The sequence below is a fragment of the Zootoca vivipara genome, chromosome 10 (genome assembly GCF_963506605.1).
Source record: "Zootoca vivipara chromosome 10, rZooViv1.1, whole genome shotgun sequence".
NCBI lineage: Eukaryota > Metazoa > Chordata > Lepidosauria > Squamata > Lacertidae > Zootoca > Zootoca vivipara.
In genome coordinates, this window is record NC_083285.1 from 51,618,270 (window position 1) to 51,641,430 (window position 23,161).

Below are 23,161 nucleotides of genomic sequence, written 5' to 3' on the forward strand. Positions count from 1 at the left end.
CCTCAAATGTGCCTAATCGTCTTTTAATGCCTCACAAGTTGGTGGCTGTCACTGCCTCTTTTGGGAAGGAATTCCATGGTTTAAAGGTAAAGGTAAAGGGACCCCTGACCATTAGGTCCAGTCGTGACCGACTCTGGGGTTGCGCGCTCATCTCACATTATTGGCTGAGGGAGACAGCGTATAGCTTCCAGATCATGTGGCCAGCATGACAAAGCCGCTTCTGGCAAACCAGAACAGCACACGGAAATGCCGTTTACCTTCCCGCTGTAGCGGTTCCTATATATCTACTTGCATTTTGACGTGCTTTCGAACTGCTAGGTTGGCAGGAGCTGGGACCGAGCAACGGGAGCTCACCCCATCGCAGGGATTCGAACCGCTGACCTTCTGATCAGCAAGCCCTAGGCTCAGTGGTTTAACCTTTCTTTTGCCTGTCCTGAATCTTCCAACATTTAAGCTGCAGTGGATGGCCTCGAGTTGTGGAGAACAACATTTCTCTAACCATTTTCTCCATACCAACTCTACAATATTCTTCTTGAGGCAAGGCGGCCAGAACTGTACACACTACTGCTCCCAAGTGCAGTTACACCGCAGATTTCAATAACTGCTCTGTGAAAGGGGAAGTTTTATTTTAAATTCTTAATGATCCCTAGTATGGAATTTGCCTTCCCCCCCCCCACAGCTGCAGTGAGCCGTTTACTGGGACCCCCAAAGTCTCATTCCTGGTCGGTTTCAGACCCCATGAGCATATCTGCGAAATCATGTCCATTCACACCGTTTGGAGATCTCCTTTTGGACCTCTTTGCCATCTTCTTTCTGTTTTAGCCACTCTGAACAATTTTGTATCGCCAGCAAACCCACTGCTCACCGGCCTTACTTCTCATGCATGGATGCAAGTCCTTGCAGGATGGACCATGATGAAAAACAGGAAGCTATGCAGGGAAGGGAACTGCTCTTAAGTGGCATTTTGCAAAACCTCAATCCCAGCATGCACTGTAAGGCCAGACCTGCAATTCAGTAGGTTAAGCAGGAAGCAAAGAGCAGGAAATGGTATGGGGTCATTTTGAACACAGGTGATGCTGTGCTTTTAATTGTTGGTTTTTAATGGCAGTGGGTTGGAGCAGTTATAAATTCTGTGAGGGCATTATTAAGGGCCAGTTTTTCCAGGCAGAATGGGCCATGTCAGAAAATGTTTGCTAGTTGGCTGGGTGCCTTTGCATCTGGCTGTGGCATAGGGCCTTCCTTCTGGAGATCTGCGTAAAGGGATTATTATGTGGGGCTTTTCTCTGCCTAGTTTCTGTATGTACTGACTTAACCCCTTGTGTGAGGACAGCTGTGGAATAAATGCTTATTCCTGATTAATATGAGACCTGTGTGTAGCCATAGACTATTCACATTTACTTGGAAAAACTCCCAGTGAGTTCAGTGGGGCTAATTCCCAAAGCAGTGCACATAGAATTTCGGGGTTAATATAATAATACCCTTATTCCTGAGTCGTTTCAGAGTCTCTCTCTCTCTCTCTCTCTCTCTCTCTCTTACTATTTTTCTTTTTTTTAATGGAGTATGTCTTCTCATGCCAGTGTAGCTGTGGGATTATTCAAAATGGATGTCTGTGTATATTGAGTAAAAGTTGAAAACTAGCTCTTGCAGGGAAACACGACTCTGGGGACAAAATCAAGGTCGTTTGTGTGGCCTTTGCATTGTGTGAAATTGCGCAGTTGAGAAGATTGAAGGGGAAAGTATCTAAGAACTTTGTTTTGAAGGAATTTGTTCCTGGAGCCTTAGGCTAGGTGTAACTTCCAAGGCTGAGACAGGTACCGGTATTGCAAAAGGCTAATCTCTGGGCTGTGTGCTTTGTTTCTTTCCAGCTGCCATGGATAACTGGGAGAGCAGCAGCGGTAATAACTTCATCCAGAAGCTGGACTTTTCAAGTTGTGGAGAAGACACTGAGTTGGAAGAAGACAATAGCATGCAAGAGGAAGAGCCAAGTCATGTCACCCCTCAGAAAAACTGGGAGACTGGGAACTGGAGAGTAAACTGCCCTGTTCCAGTCACCCCGCAGAGGCCGCTGGATGACCTTTCTTTCCCGAAATCGTGGGCAAGTCCAGTGAGGAAAGGTAAGGAATCTCTGAGGAAGAAACCTCTCCCTTTGGAAGATTATCCTGGGACGCCGCTGCACTACATCACCTGGCAAAAGCTCCAGCTCTGTGACACCCCACACACTCCAAAGGTAAGGTGATGTGGTGGGTGTATTTATATGGCACATTGTGTTTAAAAATCCTCACGGGGTGGCGTGGGGGGAGGCAAGGCTTTGGTTGTAGTTGTTAGACTTTCAACGTGGTTGAGGAGTCTTTGTGGACTTCCTTTTTTTTATTCTACAAAACTTAATATTTCTACTACTGTAGCTTTTAGACTCCATCTTCCTCCAAGGGGCTCACAAAGTGGCGTACATGGTTCTCCCCCTCCACATTTCATCCTCAGAACAACCCTGTGCGGTAGGCCATGAGGCAGTGACTGACCTGGGGCCTGGTGAACTTCATACCTGAATGGGGATTTCAACTCTGGTCTTCCAGGTCCTAGTTTGATATGCTAACCTAGGTAAAGGTAAAGGGACCCCTGACCATTAGGTCCAGTCGTGGGGTTGTGGCGCTCATCTCGCATTATTGGCCGAGGGAGCCGGCGTACAGCTTCCAGGTTATGTGGCCAGCATGACAAAGCCACTTCTGGCGAACCAGAGCAGCACACGGAAATGCAGTTTACCTTCCCGCTGTAGCGGTTCCTATTTATCTACTTGCACTTTGACGTACTTACGAACTGCTAGGTTGGCAGGAGCTGGGACCGAGCAACGGGAGCTCACCCCGTTGCAGGGATTCGAACTGGCGACCTTCTGATCAGCAAGCCCTAGGCTCTGTGGTTTAACCCACAGCGCCACCTGCGTTCCCTAGGCACCCCCAAATTTCGGCCCTCCAGATGTTTTGGACTATAATTCCCATTATCCCTGACAACCGGTCCTGTTAGCTAGGGATCATGGGAGTTGTAGGCCAAAACATCTGGAGGGCCACAGTTTGGGGATGCCTGTGCTAACCTCTACACCAGGCATATGCAGCCGTAACTCTCCAGCTGTTTTGGAACTACAACTCCCATGATCCCTAGCTAACAGGGCCAGTGGTCAGGGATCATGGGAATTGTAGTTCCAAAACATCTGGAGAGCCAAGGTTGCCTATGCCTGCTTTACACCATGTCTCTGGTGCCCTGCATTCAGCAGTGTTTTGGGGTATGTGTGCTTCCTGAAAACAGCATGATAATCATGGCTGGACTTTCCTCCAAGCACAGGAAGCTGGGGAGGCTGCTTACTGGGTGCCTTCCAGTTGTTTATGCTTGGGGTTCTTTTAAAGCGAAATCTCTTACTTCTAAATAAATGATTGTGGAGAACTCTCTGTTTAAAGACTTCCCTTGAACAAAAGCATTTGACATACTAATCTCAAGTGCTTGGTAGCCAGCTTCCCTATCTTCCCGTGCTTTAATCTGAAGCACGGGAAGATGTCATGAGGCAACTCATCCCATAGGTCTTCCTCAGATCAGGAAGTTTGGGCAGCTGGGAAGACTGCAGAGTGCTGGAGAAATGTTTCACAGAAAGGGAAGTGCACAGGCCAGCTCGCAAACGATACGATAAGTTCAACTGTGTGTGGACTGAGATTCTAAAGTACCATATGCATAAGGCCAGAAAAATAGAAAACTCTTTCAAATGACAAGAACTGCTGAGAATTTGGGGACAAGTTTCGTCCTAAACCACTGAGCCTAGGGCTTGCTGATCAGAAGGTCGGCGGTTCGAATCCCCACAACGGGGTGAGTTCCCGTTGCTCGGTCCCAGCTCCTGCCAACCTAGCAGTTCGAAAGCACGTCAAAGTGCAAGTAGATAAATAGGTACCACTCCAGCGGGAAGGTAAACGGTGTTTCCGTGCGCTGCTCTGGTTCGCCAGAAACGGCTTAGTCATGCTGGCCACATGACCCGGAAGCTGTATGCCGGCTTCCTCGGCCAGTAAAGTGAGATGAGTGCCGCTACCCCAGAGTCGTCCGCAACTGGACCTAACGGTCAGGGGTCCCTTTACCTTTTGTCCTAGAACCAGACTGAACACTCTTAACTGCAAATTCCAATGTCCCACATCAAACTTCCAGAGAGGCAGCCAGCACCACTAAACACTGTTAGTTTACAGAGCCCCCAAACTCATCTCCTCCTCTGATCTGTTTTAGACATATAACACTAAACGATAATTTAGGGTTATGTGAATGAGCCTGGCTGAGGCTCGGGCTTTTTTTCTTTTGCTTTCCACCTCCTTAGTGGTCATAAGGAGATCAGAAATCTGTTTCTGGTTTCATTGAAGTGCTATTTAGCATTTTGTCTGCCCCCTGCTTAATCTTAAGTGTGGTATATTGAAACTAGCCGGCTTCATAAACTGAAGAATCAGTGTGCCATGTTTCAGTAAACCAAAGTACAGTAGTATACTAAAGTATAGTAGGTCAGGGTTTGGACATAACACATAACTATGGTTAGAATGTGGCAACCCAGGTGGCGCTGTGGGTTAAACCACAGAGTCTAGGGCTTGCTGATCAGAAGGCCGGCGGTTCGAATCCCTGCAACGGGGTGAGCTCCCGTTGCTCGGTCCCAGCTCCTGCCCACCTAGCAGTTCGAAAGCACATCAAAGTGCAAGTAGATAAATAGGGACCGCTCCGTCGGGAAGGTAAACGGCGTTTCCGTGCGCTGCTGTGGTTCGCCAGAAGCAGCTTTGTCATGCTGGCCACATGACCCAGAGGCTGTCTGCGGACAAACGCCGGCTCCCTTGGCCTATAGAGCAGGATGAGCGCCGCAACCCCAGAGTCGGACACGACTGGACCTGATGGTCAGGGGCCCCTTTACCTTTACCTATGGTTAGAATAGAAACGAGACAGAGACTACTGAGTGCAGCCGCACTCAAAGAGGGGAGGACATGAACCTGAAGCCCGCCCAGGTATGTTCACATGCTCACCTAGCCCTCTATCATCTCTGTTCCCTTTCACAAATACCCACACATACCTAGATTACATCTTTAGCTTGGAGTGGAGGGATAAAGGCAGTTCCACCTTCTACATATTTCCAAACTACTCAGAAAGCAACCACTACCACTTAGCTGTCGGATGCGGGTGGCGCTTTGGGTTAAACCACGGAGCCTAGGGCTTGCCGATCAGGAGGTTGGCGGTTCGAATCCCTGCGATGGGGTGAGTTCCCGTTGTTCAGTCCCAGCTCCTGCCAACCAAGCAGTTCGAAAGCACGTCAAAATGCAAGTAGATAAATAGGTACCGCTCCAGCGGGAAGGTAAACGGTGTTTACGTGCGCTGCTCTGGTTCGCCAGAAGTGGCTTAGTCATGCTGGCCACATGACCTGGAAGCTGTACGTCGGCTCCCTCGGCCAATAACGCGAGATGAGCGCCGCGTCCCCAGAGTCGGTCACGACTGGACCTTTATCTTTACCGCTTGGCTAACAGGACATACCTGGCAACTTTTCCACTGACTGTTAAGGAACACTTGTAGTCATTCTGGTGCCATTAACCTCTACTGTCCAGTGCCCCGTGTCCCAATAGTATGGTACCTATAAAAGGAAGTGCCATGCAGTGGTTAGTGTCATAGACTGAGACTGGAGAAACCCACGTTCAAATCTTCACTTGGCCATGAGCGACTGCTCTCTCTCAGTTGAATCTACTTCACGAGGTTGTTATGAGGGTACAATTGGGGAGCAGGCGAAGCATGCCTGATGCCTTATGCTCCTTGGAGGAATTGTACACCTGCTTAACAAGTGATGCTGGGCCAGGTAGATAGAAATACCTTCAGTGGTTCTTCTCCCCCTAGCATTGTAAAAGCAGCACCTACATTCTCTCAGATGAATAGTTGACTGTTGAGAGTCTCTGCTGAAGTTCCTTCTAATGGGGGCACCATACTGTGTGTGTATGTATATATTTTTACCAACAAAATGACTTCAAGTAGCATTGCAGGAACAAGCTTTACTTCAAAGCAGCTTCTGTCACTTCTGAGTCCCAGGCTTGGATGTGGAGCTTCTGCGAGCTATAAAGACACAATCCTGAGTGAGTCTCTTAATTGCGTTTTTGCTCTCTTAAGGTTTGAAATGGAGCAATTTAGAAAATCCCCTTCATCTTCCTGCTTGTTAAGGCAGATCCTCCTGGCACCTGCAGTTCTGTATTTAAGCTTTGCTGCCAAAAATAGCCTACTGTGATAGTAGCATAGTTGAAAGACCCCCTTTTTGTGATTTAAATCCATATGGCTGACAAGGATTCGACTTGACGGGAAGTCAAAGCCTACACATGACTCTGGTATTCCAGCTGCAATTTGTGTAGCAGGTGCAGCCATTGTGGATCCTTCCAGATGTGGCTGGACTTCCATTATCCTAACACTGGCTCGGATGGACCAATCAATCAAATTTATTGCAGCTTTAAGCTCATCTTGGTCTGATGTAGCCAGGCAGGTCTTTTACATTCCTAACCCACTGGCACTTCAAAGCATAACAAAGGTGGGGAAACTGGTTCTCCAGGTGTTGTTGGACAGCTCCCACAGTCCCTTTCCATAGGCCAGGTTGACTAGGCCTGATGGGAGTTGAGAATCCAACATCTGGCGGGCACTACATTGCCTACCCCTGGCTTAACAAGGTATTTCTTAATGTGGTGTTACAGGCATTGGTGAGTTTGGGAATAGCAAGCATTTACAGTGGTACCTCGACTTCCGAAGGTTTCGACTTATGAAGTCGGCAAACCCAGAAGTATTTTCACCGCATGTGCAAAGCGCAAAATGGTGCTTCGCGCATGCGCAAAATGGACGCTTCAACATCCGAAGGTTTCGACTTACGAAGAGCGCCGCGGAATGGATCGCCTTCGTAAGTCGAGGTACCACTGTATGGTCCTTATGACCTTCCTCTTTATTGCAGGGTGATGCTAGTGGACTACACTGTTCTCTGTTGACTGTCTGTTGTTGTTTTCAATCTAGAGCCTCTTGTCCAAGACAGCTTTCCCTTCACCTGTGGGAAAGTTCCCCTCCAAAGGGATGAGGAACCTGAGGTTCACTTCCTGCCCTGACTCCGAGGAAACTCCCCCCGCTTCCTTAGTTAACATTAACCCCTTTACACCAGAGTCTTATCGGCAAATGGTTTTCCATCCCAGTGGCAAGAGGAAAGCCAGAGGGGAGCTGTGAGTGTTTTCTATTTTTTCTTAAGAATATATACTGTATTCTATAGGGGGCAAAGGGGAGATATGAGGGTAGCCATCTTGTAGCCCATTGGTTTTTAATACTGTGTTGCAGGGCCTCATGAATGAGAAGTTTGATAACAATGGACAAGCTTCTTCTGACAGCTTGCCTGCTATAAACGTCTGACATCCCTTTGCAATAATAATAATAATAATAATAATAATAATAATAATAATAATAATTATTATTATTATTATTATTATTATTTATACCCTGCCCATCTGGCTGGGTTTCCCCAGCCACTCTGGGCGGCTCCCAACAGAATATTAAAAACACGAGAAAACATCAAACATTAAAAACTTCCCAAATCAGGGCTGCCTTCAGATGTCTTCTATAAGTCAGATAGTTGTTTATTTCCTTGACATCTGATGGGAGGGCGTTCCACAGGGCATGCACCACTACCGAAAAGGCCCTCTGCCTGGTTCCATGTAACCTCACTTCTCTGAGAGGGAACTGCCAGAAGGCCCTCAGAGCTGGACCTCAGTGTCCAGGCTGAACAATGGGGGTGGAGACGCTCCTTCAGGTATACTGGGCTGAGGCCGTTTAGGGCTTTTAAAGTCAGCACCAACACTTTGAATTGTACTTGGAAAGGTACTGGGAGCCGATTTAGATTCTTTAAGACCAGTGTTATATGGTCTCAGCAGAGTGTTCTGAAAAATGCCTTCACGGTGGTTGAAGAGGCCCAACTGGGCTGCCTACATGAACTGAGCATGTGCCCTACAATCCACAACAGAATTCTCTCCAGAGGCTGTACAGTCATCTATGGAGCGGGTGGTTTGGAAGCTCCTTTATATCAATATCAGACTATTGACCCACCAAGCTGAGAATAACCTGTTTGGACTCCAGGGTTTCAGGCTGTTGACATTCCCAATCTTACCTGGAGATGCTAGGGACTGAACCTGGGGTGTCTTCTGCATGCAAAGCAGATCGCTCCTCCTCCTTCCTCGCAAGATGGTTTGTGTTTCAAATGAAATCTAGTTCAGTATCCCATTCTTGCAGTGGAAGACAGAAAGCATTCTCCCTACTTATGCTCCCCAGAAACTGGGCATAGTGCCTTGATCATCAGAGGCAAAATATGTTTTCTTGAAGCTCAATGGGTTTGTGGGTCAATACAGCTTCTTGATTTTTTTTGGAGGCTTTCCTGGGAGCATGGCTCTGGTGAGGGGAGGCTGTCCTGCTCAGCTGCTTCACTTCAAAACACACTCTATTGCTGTTGGGGATGCTCTGGACTTCTTGCATCAAGCAGAGTATTGGATAAAACTGTCGGGATTCTGGGAGTTCTGGGCAGAAAGGTTCTCTTAACAATAGAAAGCTTTGAAAGCCTTTGCCTCAATCCAAAGAGGGCTCCTTTGTCTTTGCTGCGTGTAAAGGAGACATCCAGCAAGTGCTGTGTTGATCAATAAAAGCGCCACTCTAATAACCTCTCTGTGTGACTCTCTTAAACCATTGGAGCACACCGCAAAGCTAAGAATTGGCAATCTTCCTGGATGGAGGTGGGCGGGGGGGGGATGCGGAAAGCGTTCTGCGTTGTGTCTGTTTATTAGTGTTAAATAATAGGCTGCGTGTGTTTTGTATGTTTACAAAAAATAGATTTTTAGAAATAACTAGCTGGCCCTGCACGTGTTGCTGTGCGTTAGTCTGTCAAATGGAGGGTAATAGGCCCCCTTCAGATCCCTGTGAGCCTCAGAGTCCCCCTGTTTTACAGGGGCCTACATAAAATAAAGGCCGTGCTGCAGCCTGCGACTCGGGCGGTCGCCCTTCTGCCCCCCCCCCCCGGGCCTAGTGTGGGCCCGGCAGCCTGGCAGGGAGCTTCCTAAAACAAAGGCCATGCTGCGATCTGCGATCCGGGCACTCCCTCTCTCTCTCTCCCCCCCCCCCCCGAGCCTAGCAATATGGGCGTTATGGGCTACCTGCGATATGGGCGTTCACACTCTTCCCCCCCCCCCCCCGGGCCTAGCAGCCTGGCAGGGGCCTAGGGGTCTGATAATGGCCGCCTTGGTGGTTTCAGTTGCTTGGTTGATGATTTTTTAGAAATAATAGGAATATTATTCTTCCACTCCCATCCCCCACCCCTGATTCTCAAAGCCATGCCTAGCTGGGGAAACTAGCATGCAGGGAGTATTGTATGAGTGAAAAGCATAATGGCGCTTGACTGTAAAGATTACTGACAATGGGTCATGGTACATCTAATCGGATGGCCTACTGTGGAAAGACAGGTTTCAGCCTTCACTGGTCCAACCAACAGCTGTCAGTTGTCAATGCGTAATCAACTGTCACTAAGCAATCCGCATTGCATCAATATGTGTTCGGATGCCAAAGGCTAACCGAGAAGCTTAATTGCTTTCAACTGCAGGAGTTATTCCTGTATCTTCAGGCACAGGAAGGGAAAAAAGTAGGATTTTAAAAATTAAGCTCTCTGCAGGTAGGGATGGTGGAGGATGTCATTTGGTCTGCATTTTAAAGCAAACTAAACCGATCTGCACCTCCCAGACTAATAGCACAAATCTTTGGGATTCTGCACTTCTCAGAATTTTGCAGTACTGCCGGCTTAGAAAGGAGGAGATATGTAGCAAAATGCCTTAAGCACTTTATTCAAGGGTTAAACTGGTTTAGAAATGCATAGATTGGAATATAAAATAAATATTTAAGTATGTGTGTTATGATAAAATACTGTTTAAGGATAAAACACAAATTTTCCTGCAGCATTTTAAAAAACTAGAAATTGCCAGGTTACTGCAGAAATGGGACAGGGCAGGCTTAGGAATAAATACATGCAAAACTTAAGATGGGCATAGCAGTTGCCCCTCTTTAGATCAAGTAAAACAACAGAAATACTTAACTAACTAATCACGTTGGTTCTGCCCCCCCCCAAACAAGAACCCTGGCTATGCCAATGAAACAACATATAAATTGGTGGTATCACCAAATCGATCCCCTAACCTCAGATCTGTCAGAGTTGGATGAATGCTTGTTTCCAAGTGTCTCAGATTTCACAAAGACTGGAATTGGATTTCATGTGTTTAAAATGCTGCATCACTAACCCCTTCTGCCTGCAGATGTCAGGGCAGCTGTGCACTCATTTGAAATCTGAATTGATTGTAAACTAGAATGTCGATCGCCCTAAATTGAGGGCTGTGGTCTTTGAGTGATTTTTTTCCCTAGTGGTCTCTTATGCTTATGGGGAAATGCCTACATAAATACTTCACGCAGCTTGAGAAGTTCCTGAAGCTGGTGTTTGAAATATTTAAATGGTGAAACTGAATAATAGAGTTGGGAGTTGTGTCTTGTCTTTGCAACCGGGATGCTTCTTCATGTGATTAAACTTACCGTTTCAGGGATGATCCCAGCCAAAAAGAGAGCCAGGTGGAACCAGGGTTGCCAGCCAAGGTAAGTAGTGTGTTTCTTCAAACAGGTGCACAAAAAGCAACATGGCCATAAGTTATCGGTTTAATACTGAAAGAGGGAAAACTGTTTGTGGGCCTATAGCAGCAGACAATGTTATTACTGTAACACAGAGAGCAATCTTATCACTGACTTCCTTTTCATTGTATATTTTAAAAGAAAGCCTATAGTTTTACATTTTAATGAAATGGGGTGGAGAGGAAAAATTAGGTGGTGCAAGGCAATAGTTATTACAACACCAGACAGTTACTTAACAGGCTTCAACAACAACACCGTTCACAACTAAACTATGTGTTGCATCCGATCTCAGTTTTAGGTTATAAAGTACGGCTAATAAGCTGAGGTACAGGCTGAAGGCCAAGTTGAAAGTTTACTTTGGTTCAGCTTTAAAACTACTTGGAAGTTCAGCTCCCTGTTTTCTTCCAGTTCTACCCTCTCCTGCCCATTTTCAGTGATTCCCCTGGTAGTAATGCACTTGCCATAAATGAATCGGGTGGAGAAGGTTTTCAGGTATTAGACTAGGACCTGGAGAACCAGGGTCAAATCCCCACTCAGCCATGAAGCTCTCTGGTTGACCTTGAACCAGGCACTGTCTCTTGGTCTAACCCAGGCATCCCCAAACTTCGGCCCTCCAGATGTTTTGGACTACAATTCCCATCATCCCTGACCACTGGTCCTGTTAGCTAGGGATCATGGGAGTTGTAGGCCAAAACATCTGGGGGGCCACAGTTTGGGGGTGCCTGGTCTAAACCGTCTCACAGGGTGGTTGTGAGAATAATACAGAGAGAGGGAACACCATGTATGCTACCTTGAGCTTCTTTGAGAAAATGTGGGATGCGAAAGCAAAAATAACTAAAATACTCAGACTCACTATAATGAATGGGCCCAAGCTACTAATGTTTATTGAAATTAACGGGTCTCACCTGCATTGGACTAACTTTACACGCAACCCTGTACATGGGTTGATCATATCTTGGTCAGAAATCAACAAATTCCTAAATTTCGATTCCCAAAATTAACAAATTCCAACTTACACAAAATGCTTACAGTATTTGTTTGCTGTGAACCTTGATAAAGCTAGCTTAGGTTTGACCGTATAATGTGCTCCAGTCTCTTCCTCAATTAAGTTAAATGAAATGTCCCCACTTCCCGCCCCAACATAATGTAAACTCTAATAAATTATAGAACAACCTGAAGAGTTCTTCCTTAGCATCGATAACAATCAAAGAAGTGAAGTGACGTCTATGTATTGCAGTATCTGCCTTAAGATGGTGGTAGATTCAAACTCCCGTCAGGCCCAATTAGCATGTGCAGTAGTCAGGGATGATGGGAACTGTAGTCCAAAACATCTGGAGAGTGCCAGGAATGGGGGAGGAAGCACAGAGTTCCGGGGGCCACTGGTTTGATCTGGGGATTTAAGGCAGCACCTTCACTCCTGCAAACTTGCAGGTAATGTGGTTTAGTAAGAAACTTGTCCCAGTCCATATCTAACTCTTCTACCAGGTGAGACTCATTCTACCAGGTGAGACTCATTCTCCATTTTACTAATATTGGCCGCTCTTTGGGTCAGGGTCTTTTCTAAGTGGGAGAACACAGGGATTGAACCTGTGGATTCCTGTGCACATAGGATGCCCTCTGCCTCTGAGTCAGCACTGATGCTATAACGTACACAAGGAGCGAATTATTCAGCCAGAGTTGTGGGCTGATAGGGAACAGAGTGCTGACCATAGCTGTCAAAAGCAATTGCATGCCAAGGGAAACAAAATGGGGCAGGCCAGGCACTTTTATGTTGGCACAGCTGCTGGCAGTATTTTGACTCAGCATATTGGATCCATTTCCATCTGCCCTGAAGGGCTTTGATGTTTGTGCCTCTCCAAGTTTAATTCTAGGTTAGTGCTATGATCTACTTAGAAGCTCTTAGCAGAGAAACGATGCCAACACTATTGATTTAAATCTGAACATCTGTCGTAGAATATATGTTTTGCAGGAGGGGTGCTAACAATAGCGTTTTCTGCAAGGGCATAAATACACATTGGGTGCAGTTCTTTGGTTAATCAGGCTTTATATTTTGCAAAATGTTGACACTGAGGCTGCCATTTGAAAGCGGGTGGTGGTGAACCGGTTTCAAAGAAGGGGGGTGTCTTTAATAGTTCACCTTTGCACGGCTTTTTTTCCTGCAAAAAATCATGCCGAGTCCTTCCTCTCCAGCTGCTTTGACGCTGCAAGTGGAAAAGATACGACTTGGGAATTTTGTTTCATCTGTAGTATGCTGCATAGCAAACTACTCTGGACACCAAGGGCACTTTCAGTTTGTGAAATGGCATACCGGAAGGGTGGTGATCTTCCTTCATTGATAAATCAGGAAGGAGATAGGAAGCTTTTCCAGCGGACCAGGATACCATCCTGTGTGTGCAAAGCAGGGTAGCCAGCTTGGTGCCAACTCCCGATCTTGCTGGACTCAAATGCCCACCAGGCAAGGTAGCCAGCGGTCAAGGATGATGGGAAACCAATGTTGGCTATTTCTGGAAGGACATCACTGCATCCGGGAACCAGAACCCAAGGCCTCGCATCGCAAGGTCTTCAAGTCATGCTCGGGAGTTGATGGGCAACCTGCCTTAAACTTACGTGGATTCTTCTCTCTCTCCTCCAGAGATTCCTCTTACGTGAGAGCAACATGGTTTCCCGCTACAAGAAGGAATTCTTGGAGCTGGAGAAAATAGGAGTGGGGGAATTTGGCTCCGTGTACAAGTGCGTCAAAAGGCTGGATGGGTGCGTCTATGCCATCAAGCGCTCCAAGAGACCCCTTGCTGGTTCCTCAGATGAGTAAGTAACCACTGCAGAACACACACACATGCACACACAAACAAACACACCATGATGAAATGAGTAGAGCCTTGGGTGGATTGGTCAATAAATTTCTGGATTGAATGACGCTAGAAATTGTGCCACGGCTGCTTAGCTTACCTCTCCCACCCCACCCTTCTTTAAATAGACCATGATAGATATTGTCATTGTTCTTCCCACTATAGGCTCAAAAGGCAATGTTTGCTTCTGGATTCCCCAAACCACATTGCACATCGTCTAATATGCTCTCTAGCCAGTGTGTAAATAAATTGGATTTGAGATTAGCCAAGTATTGGAAAAGGTCATGCGAAAAGTGGACCGAAAGCATTTAAAAATGAAATCTGCCATGCATTTCATGAACCTTTTCCTTCCCCTTGTCATTCCGGGCTTGCCTTTCCTTAGTCCAGGGGTTCCCAACAAAATTTTCTCAAGGACCCCACATCGAGCTGCTATTGTGACAAGGACCCCCATTAATTTGTTTAGAGATGGTTCCTGCACTGCAGGGGGTTGGACTAGATGACCCTTGTGGTCTCTTCCAACTCTATGATTCTAACCCCAAGGCAGCTGTTTTCAAAATATTTTTGTGCACCTACAAACCTTAGATTTCAGGTAGGTAGCCGTGTTGGTCTGACGTAGTCGAAACAAAATAAAAAAAATTCCTTCCAGCAGCACCTTAAAGACCAACTAAGTTTTTTATTTTGGTATGAGCTGCTGGAAGGAATTTTTTTACTTAGATTTCAGCAAGGCAGCTCATAGCTCTCCTGTGGTGGTACAGCTCCCTGAGAATCAGATCGACATTAGTATTTATGATATCTTACAGTAAATAGTTTTCATAGTTGGTGGAAATGCATGTGCAAATTAACATAAAAACACCCTGTCATAGGAGAACAGCCACAGGAGAAAATATAAACTGCCTGGTTACAAGTAAAAACACAGAATACATTTTTTAAACCTTCTTGGCGTTCAAACTTTTTCTGTACGGCTCAGGACCAGCAATGGAAGATGGAAGAAGTGCTCACTTTGAAGGCGAACTCATCTTCTTCCATTCCCAGGAAAGTGGGGCGCTGGGCTCCCTTTTGCTCCTCCTGCCCCTTCGGGAGAGTCTCCTGCAGAGGGTCGGGAGCTACCAGGGAAGAGGAGAGTGATGCGGGGCCGGGAAGAGCTTTGCGCTCTGTCTGCTACTGGCGGGAGCTGAGGCACGCAGCTGGCGGGTGGGAGGGAGGCCGCGGAGCCGCCGCCGCCGCCGCGCGCGCCAGGCCGTGCATTGCAGCCTCTGCGAGGACCAAAGGCAGCCGAACCGGCACGCAGCTCCCGAAGGCCCTGGCGGGGAAGGGCGCTCCCTCGTCCCCATCATCCCCAAGGGAGCCAGGACGGAGGCGCGCGCCAGGAAATGTCCTCCGGGGCCCGGCGCTGTATTCCTCCGCACACTCCCACGCTCCGGTTCGCTCTTCCTGCCGGCCAGCCTTCCCCTCCCTCGCCTGGGCGGAGACTTCTTTCCTGCCCCTTCTGATTGGCTGCCCCTTCTGATTGGCGCTTCCTGTAGCCAATCAGTAACCGTGCTGAACTACGCCCTCCCTGCGGACGCGGGAAGCCGCCCCAGGCAGCGCTGGGCAGCGCTGCGGACCCCTCTGGCACAGCTCGCGGACCCCTGGGGGTCCGCGGACCACCTGTTGGGAAACACTGCCTTAGTCCATGCCCAGCACCGTTAAATCTAATTTAGCATTGAATTAAGAACTTTTGTTCCACAACAATACTATTTCCTCCCCACCCCCACCCCCACAAGAAATCTCTTAGTGGTGAGAGACTTCAGGTTTGCCAGTACTTACCTTTCTATTGTTTCTTTAAGTGTGGGGGTAGAGAGGCATATCCCCTTCCATGTATTTCCCAGCCATTTAAGGAAGAACTTTGCCAAGTTCTCCAGGAAGTCTTGTCTGGCTCCATTAACCCTCCCCTGTCCAAACTCCTGATCTCGCAACAATATTGTTCTTTGAATGATGGGTCATTTCTCTCTCTCTCTCTCGTTCTCTCTAGGCAAATGGCTTTGCGGGAAGTCTATGCCCATGCTGTACTCGGCCATCATCCCCATGTTGTGCGTTATTACTCAGCTTGGGCAGAAGATGATCACATGATCATTCAGAATGAGCACTGCAATGGTAAGGATACCAGTGGGGGTAGAGGTGGGGGCTTAGGATACTGCTCAACTTCCCATGTTAACGGAAACTTTCAATTCACATGCACTTTGTGAAGTCCTTCGTGTACTTAAATTGAGGTCAATGGATGCTCGTGGAGTTTGGAAGTCCAGAAGAGCAAGATGAGCTGCCACCCTGTTGCTTTCTAGACTCACGAACTGCCATAAGGAATTGAAGCTCCCCACCTCCACCCCAAATGCAAAATCTGGGGTCTCTAAAGGACCAAACATGAGGAATGGTGTGATTAAGGACCACCCTTGCACGAGGGCTGCAGTGTACCAAATCCACATGCGTTCATTCGACATGAGCAGAAGAATCTGCAAAAAATGGGTGTTCCCATTGCATGTACACTTCTGCCCAGTTCTCCAACCAAAATGTGTACAAAATGCATATACTAAGGGCAGGTGTCCGTAAAATGCACATATAAGGTTAAAAGAAGGCAAAATTACAGTATATTTAGGGAATGGCTTGCAAAGTTTGACATACAAAATATGCATTGGGAGAAATTAGCACTAAAACACTGGTGAAATTATTTTAATAAAAATAAATAAAACATCACAAACTGATATGGAAATGTGGTAAACTGAATTTAAGATATGTAAAAAGATACAGTACTGAGAGAAACCAAAATCTACCTGGGGGCCTGGCTAGCACAAATGTTGGGAGTTTCCTTATACAGTATAAAAGAGCCAATGCAGAAGCTGTCAATCAAAACCCTTTGAAATGCAAGTGATGGAAGCTAGTAGATTCAAACCAAAACTCTGTCTAAGAGGCAGAAGTGTGAGGCTACCACTTAACCGTTACCCAGATCTTCTACCGGTAAATTCCTGCCTTCTAAAAGAGCACAATCTGCTTCAGAAGGAGGCTCTGTGAACAGGTGGGCGAGGAACTCTGTCTGCTTGTGATCACTTGGCTTTCCACAGGTGGGAGCCTTCAAGATGTGCTTTTGGAAAAGGCAAATACATCAGATTATTTCAAAGAATCTGAGCTGAAGGAGATCTTGCTGCAAGTTTCCATGGGACTGAAATATATTCACACTTCTGGCCTGGTTCACTTGGACATCAAACCCAGTAAGCATTTCTATTCAGTAATGCTTTGTTGTTGTTGTTGTTGTTGTTTAGTCATGCCCGACTCTTTGTGACCTCATGGACCAGAGCATGCCAGGCAATCCTGTCTTCCACTGCCTCCCGCAGTTTGGTCAGTGCTTTAGTTGTCAAATATTTGTGAACGGCATACATAAGCACATTGCCATAACCCTTTGAGAAAAGTGAGTTAAGCACAGTTGAGCTTTTAGATGGGACGGGGGCTCACCATATTTAAATAGGAACTGTGCCAGTCCTTGTTTAGGGTTTTGTTCTAAGGAATAGGGAAACTTGAGCCTAGCTTGTTACTAACTTGGACATAACCCCAATTACCTGGCCAACTGAATTCAGTAGGACCAACTTCTGAGTAAACAGGGTTGAGATTACAGTTTAATTCACTGAAGCTATGCACCCACAACAGAGAGGAAGCTGAAACGGACCATATGAGGATAGGCAGAAGGAACTCTAGGTATGTTCAGCCTATGGAAGAAAAGACTGATTGGAGGTCAGGGTTGACGGTGAGTGAAAACACATATAGGAGACAAAGGCTTTGCTGCCTAAATCTAATGGGCTGGTATAGTTCAACCAAACATCAAGAGAAACATATTGATGGTAAAAACAGTTTGGCAATGAAACCAATTATCTAGAGCAGGCATGTCCAACAGGTAGATCGTGATCTACCAGTAGATCACTGGATGTTTGCAGTAGATCACTGGTAGATCATTGGCTCCCCCCAAAGAAGCTGAACAACTGTGGCTCCCCTAAGAAAAGCTCAATATTTTACCTCCTCCCTGAAAAAACTCAACAATTTTGACCTGAACCCCAAAAAGGGGGGTAGATCACTGCCAATTTTTAAACTCTGTGAGTAGATTGCAGTCTCTTGGGAGTTGGCCACCCCTGATCTAGTGGGATGGTGGGCTGTCCCTTATTGGGGCACCTTCCAGCAGAGACCATATAGCAACGGGGATATTCTAAATGTGGATTTCCTGCAGCAAACAAGGAGCCAGTTTTGCAATACTTACCTTTCCTCGCGGATTCTTTGAAATAAAATAACACAAGCCCTACTGTACCCCGATTGCTGGAAAACTCTGGAAAGACATCTTCTTAGGCTTCACTTGAATTTGGGGGTGCTGATGCTTAAAACCGTAAAATCAGTCATAGCTCCATCCAAAAGGAAATCCACTTGTCTATCTGACAGCATTTCCTAGACTCCTCTCTTCCCCGGATTGGATATTTAGTGGCAGGCAAGAAAGTGATTGTGGAATGCAGACTGCCATTTATCTGTGTGGGCATTTCAAGCTTCAGTGCTGTTTTTCTGTCTTTGCATTTACAGGCAATATCTTTATATGTCATAAGCTGATTGGGCCTGCTGGTCAGGAGGAGAGCGACAGTGAAGACGACGGCTTTGCCTCTTCTAATGTGGTGTATAAAATTGGTTGGTAGCGTAAATACTCTATGCTTCTAGGGCTAAGACCTGAATGTTTTTTAGGGTGTATATACCAATCTCTCTCTCCTGCTCCAAATTTTCAGATGGGACCCATGGAAGAGAGGGCCACAATAAGTGGGAAGAGGGGCAAGTAGAACTGTTCTAGGTCCTGAATAGATATTAGAATGGGTTCAGCAAGAATCAACTGAACGCACATAACTGCATGTAGGTTTTGGGGGGGGGGGTATTCCTTTCTTTTTTTTTACACATAGAACATATCCAACAAGCTCACCCATGGGTTGATTCCTGCTTTGTTGGGTGGATTGCCGCCCTTGCCTAATCAGGGTCCTGCTGGGCTTGAGTAATATAACCGGAAAGTTGCCTTCAGCCTGCTAGCTTCCTTCTCAAGTGTAGACAAATACATTTCACTCAAGAAATATTATATATTGTATGTGTGAGCCTAGAACACTGAGAGGCTGAGGCCAGAAAACCCAGCTGTAGGTTCCAGCATGCAAGAAGAGGCCTCCAGAGTTTGCAGGGTTACAACTGTCATCAATGGCCTTGCTGGCTGGGATTAGTGAGAGTCGGACTACAACCACATCCGGAGGACCACATGTTTCTCCATTCCTGGTGTATAATTCCCCATCTCAACAAATTCATACCTTGTCTTTCCTCCCAAAGAAACCCAGGGTGGCAAACGAATCTGTAATAAAAGTGAAAATAAATAAAATAAAATTCTGTAGCACATGCTGAGTTTCTCCAGCAGACTAATCTGTCTTGGGTAGGACTCGCTGAATGCAGAAAGCTTGCAAAGACCGCTGGCACATATTAATGCATTTCATGGCTCACAAGTTTCTTTTCCTTAGGGGACCTTGGACATGTGACATCCATAACCAATCCCCAGGTGGAAGAGGGTGATAGCCGATTTTTGGCGAATGAAGTCTTGCAAGAGGTAATGCTGTGGGCTTTCTTTGACTGATGGGGGCTTCAGCAGAAGCAGGAACATATACACTTCCCAGTAAAAATCCCTTTTCCTGAAGAGAGATGCCGATTTGAACATGATCAGACTTGGGTCCATAACCTCTCTTGACTATTTGTGTTCTTTTAAAATCTTCTGCTTCCTCCATAGCAATACTGCTACCTGCCCAAAGCAGACATCTTTGCCCTTGCATTGACCATCTCTCTGGCAGCAGGCTGTGGTTCCCTGCCTACCAACGGCACCCTGTGGCATCACATCCGCCAAGGCAACCTTCCGCTAATCCCTCAGCAGCTGTCGCGGGGCTTTGCAGAACTGCTCAGTGTGAGTGTCCTTTGGGGGAGGACTGTAGCTCAGTGGTACAGCACCTGCTTTGCATGTAGAACGTCACAGGTTTGGTTCCAGGTGGGGCCAGGAGAGACCCCTGCCTGAAACCCCAAAGAGCTGCTGCCAGCCAGTGTAAACAATACTGAGCTGGATTGACAATGGTCTCATTCAGTATAAAACAGCTTCCTAAGTTCCTAGCATGAGGAGAGCAGTGACATTTCCACACATCAATAATATGAGCCATGGTGCTGTTGGATCAGGACTTTGAGGCAGAAGTTAAGGACCCCACTCAGCAGAATGAGGAGGGTGCTCAAATAATAGAATCATAGAGTTGGAAGGGACCCTGAGGATCATTGTCCAATCCCCTGCAATGCAGGAATACTCAGCTGTCCCATACGAGGATCGAACCTACGACCTTTCGGGTTATCAGCACCAAGCTCTAACCAACTGAGCTATCCAGTTATGTAGCAGGGTAGGCTTACTACATAGCTGAAGTAATGCCCCAAACACATTGCCATCTAAAGAGCCTGCCCTCCCCCAGAAAATTCAGCACCTAAAATTACCCAACCCGCATCACTGAATATAAAAATCTCTTTCCCCTGCTTGCATCAGCTGATGATTCATCCTGATCCAGTTGTGAGGCCATCAGCCACTGCACTAACCAAACACTCCGTCCTCCGGCCTTCTCTTGGGAAAGCTGCCCAGCTTCAGGAACAGCTGAATGTGGAGAGGTTCAAAATTGCCATGCTGGAAAGGTAAAAAAAAAAAAAAAGACCTTCACGCTTCAGTAGCCAATCAAGATTTGCAAACAACAAGGACATTGGACTACCTGGCTTGGAAGCGACTTCTCCTTTGCAGGGAGAACATGTTCTTAATCAGGTGTGAAGAATCATTGGCTCTCCAGATGTTGACTGAACTTCAGCAACCACCAGACCCCAAGCAAGCGTGGCCAGCGATTATGGGAGTTGTAGTTCAGCAGCATTTGGATGGGCAATGCTTCTCCTATCTGTTCTAAATGCAACTGTGCCTTATGTCTGGGAAAAAATCCAAGCCATGTATTTTGCTCATCATAGAATTCTGACATCTGGGTTTCCACCTGCCTCTGGTACAATCCTTCACTGGGAGTGGTACCTCTTCCTAGTAGACATTACCCAGACTGACTTTCCATGCCAGTTTTATTTACCTCCAGCTGCTATTTTAAAGTGAGGAGGAGGGTCTGTGACTTTCCATGCTAGTTTTGAGTGGGCAGGGCAAAGGGAAGAAAGGAGGTTGTGGCAAATCTACACCATGCAATTTAAAGCACTCTTATGCCACTTTTATCCATCTTGGCTTCCCAAAAAGAATCCTGGGAAGTCCATTTTGTTGTGGGTGTTGACTTGTTAGAAGACCCCATAACAAACCACAATTCCCAGGATTCTTTGGGGAGGGGAGCCAATAAAGTGGCAAGAGTTTTGCCCACCCACACTTCAACCAAGCACACTGTTATGTACTACACCACAACCTACTCTGTTATCAACAGTAGAAATTTTATTTATTTATTAGCCCACTTTCAACAGTGGAAGGGGGCCCTATGGGCAGTAAGGAAAGTCTCTATGTGCAAATGTGTGTGTGATGTTGGCAACCCCTTGTGTTAAATCGTACCAAATTCTCCCCTCTTTTTTCAGAGAGCTGAGAGCAGCCCGTCTTGCCCAGAGCTTCAAAAAGGATAAATTTTTGGAATGTGCCCGGCCTCAAGAATCTGGAGCCAACTCAAAGCACCCAAACAGCAAGAAGCGTCTGGTTGGAGGGAAAAATGCGCGGTCGTTTAGCTTTACTGCTGGTGGCTTTTGACGGTTTAGGCTCCTCAAATCACTGAAAACACACCCCTTAGAAACAAGAGACACCTTCAGATTTAAGGGACTGTGTTTTTACTTCTTCCATCATGCGATCGTCATAGTACTAAATCTGGCTACCTGTAAGACATAGTTGCTACACATCACATTACAACATAATCTCTTTTTAAACCTGTCTGTCGCTTCCTTTTGCCTGAAACGAGTGGGTTTGTTTTCCCTCCCAGGATTATCAGAAGAGTGTGCAACTTTATTTCCTTTCTCTAGCTTTTAGGTTATCCTGTGTTTTCAAGACCTCGTGTTTTTCACTTTAAAAAACAACACACGCACCCTAGCTATATTTCAAATGGAATACTATTCAGGCAGCAGTTGGCTTGTTCTTCTTGCAGTTGGGGAGGGCCCTGCCATCACTAACATTTAAGTCCCACCTGGAGATCCAGAGAAAGTAACCAATGCAAAATATGTATTTTATATTCAACAGACCTAATGAACACGATCCTTCTAAAATCAACAGGTTAGCCCTACTGCCAACGGGGATTGAATAAAACGAGTCTATATTTGGAAACATATTATTTTTTCCATGAGCAATAGCAGACAGGATACAGCCTGGCCTTGATGGCTGTCTTTTTTTGTGTCCAGGATAGAGCACCTGCTGTTCTTAATGTGGGTGGCTGATAATACTGACAGGTAAAGGTTTGATCTGTATTTTTGCCAAGTGTCGTCTGGGATGGGTGGTGATGTTTCAAGCACATTGGAAGGGAATTATAAGTGCTTTTTAGAACGCCTTGATGTTCTGGAGATTATGTTATGTAAAGTGTTCATAAATAAAATAAAGTAAACCTTATGCCCCTGTCGAAGTGTTAACTCCTGTTGTGGTTTTCCTGAACACAAAACACTGCTTTGTTGACTAGCCCAGTCATGAAGACTTGGTCAATTGCAGCAGTGTTTTTTTTTGGGGGGGGGGCTTCAAGCCTCTCTGTGAGTTCCCTGACTTTCCTGAAGATAGCTTTACTTCACTAGCTGCTGGACAGCACAAATTTTATAGCTGTTGAGAAATTATTCTTTTTCTTAAAATAAGAAAGTGATACATTTGTGAATAAAGCTTCTAATTTTGTTTGCTTCTAAAGTGTATGTGTGTGGAAATTTCGTTTCAGATCATACAAGGGAGGGCTGATGACATTACCTGTGACCACACAGCTCTTGTGGTTGATTCCAGGATGCATTTTGAGTTGCTCCACTTTGCCAGAGTAATGTCTGTTGCAAACATTGTGACATATTTTGCTGTGCAAAGGCTGCGCTGGGGGCGGGCTAGAGCTGGCATAAGCAATATGGTGCCCTCCAGAGGCTGCTAGAGGACATCTCTCATCAGTCCAGACCTTTGGTTGTGGTGGCTCTTCTTGGACTTTGGAACTCCCTTCCAAGAAAAGTCAGACTGGCTTCCTCCTTGCTGTCCTTCTGCCGGCAGGTGAAGACCTTGGAATAACAGGCCTTTGGGAACTGGCTTTTAATGAAAGGGCTGGTGCTGGTTTTATTGTAATTACAGTATCTGTATGTTTTTAATGGATATAGCTTTAAGGGGTTCAAGCCCACCCAGGGACGGCTGTGGGCAGAACTGTGTTCCGACATCATTGTCTGCCGATTCCTGTGCTGGGTAGCAACATACCTGTGTTCATACGTATCTATAGTTCTCACAAAGCCCTTTGGGGGTTGTGAGGGCAATTGTGAAGAGTGCTGCTGGTCTTCAGGAACCCAACTTCCAAGTCCAACTATTCCCCCCCACACACACCATGGCAGCATTTTTAAGA

At 46.3% G+C, this 23,161-nt stretch overlaps 1 protein-coding gene across 1 annotated transcript; it reads left to right on the plus strand.

Moving 5' to 3' along the window:
• The first annotated feature begins 1,870 nt into the window (after nucleotides 1–1,870).
• Nucleotides 1,871–22,304, plus strand: WEE2 (WEE2 oocyte meiosis inhibiting kinase). The gene is made up of 11 exons (XM_035128111.2): nucleotides 1,871–2,227; nucleotides 7,024–7,223; nucleotides 10,617–10,668; nucleotides 13,334–13,506; nucleotides 15,559–15,680; nucleotides 16,640–16,786; nucleotides 18,132–18,233; nucleotides 19,091–19,176; nucleotides 19,354–19,524; nucleotides 20,140–20,282; nucleotides 21,192–22,304. The coding sequence occupies exons 1-11, from the start codon at nucleotides 1,871–1,873 to the stop codon at nucleotides 21,355–21,357; spliced, it is 1,719 nt and encodes a 572-aa protein (XP_034984002.2). The 3' UTR covers nucleotides 21,358–22,304.
• Nucleotides 22,305–23,161: the final 857 nt, after the last annotated feature.

Bases quoted from the DNA above. Each gene is read 5' to 3' on its own strand.
- WEE2 (XM_035128111.2), top strand. From the start codon at position 1,871: ATGGATAACTGGGAGAGCAGCAGCGGTAATAACTTCATCCAGAAGCTG. The intron at 18,234-19,090 runs GTTGGTAGCGTA...TCTTTTCCTTAG, and splicing joins TAATGTGGTGTATAAAATTG to GGGACCTTGGACATGTGACA. The intron at 19,177-19,353 runs GTAATGCTGTGG...CTTCCTCCATAG, and splicing joins CGAATGAAGTCTTGCAAGAG to CAATACTGCTACCTGCCCAA.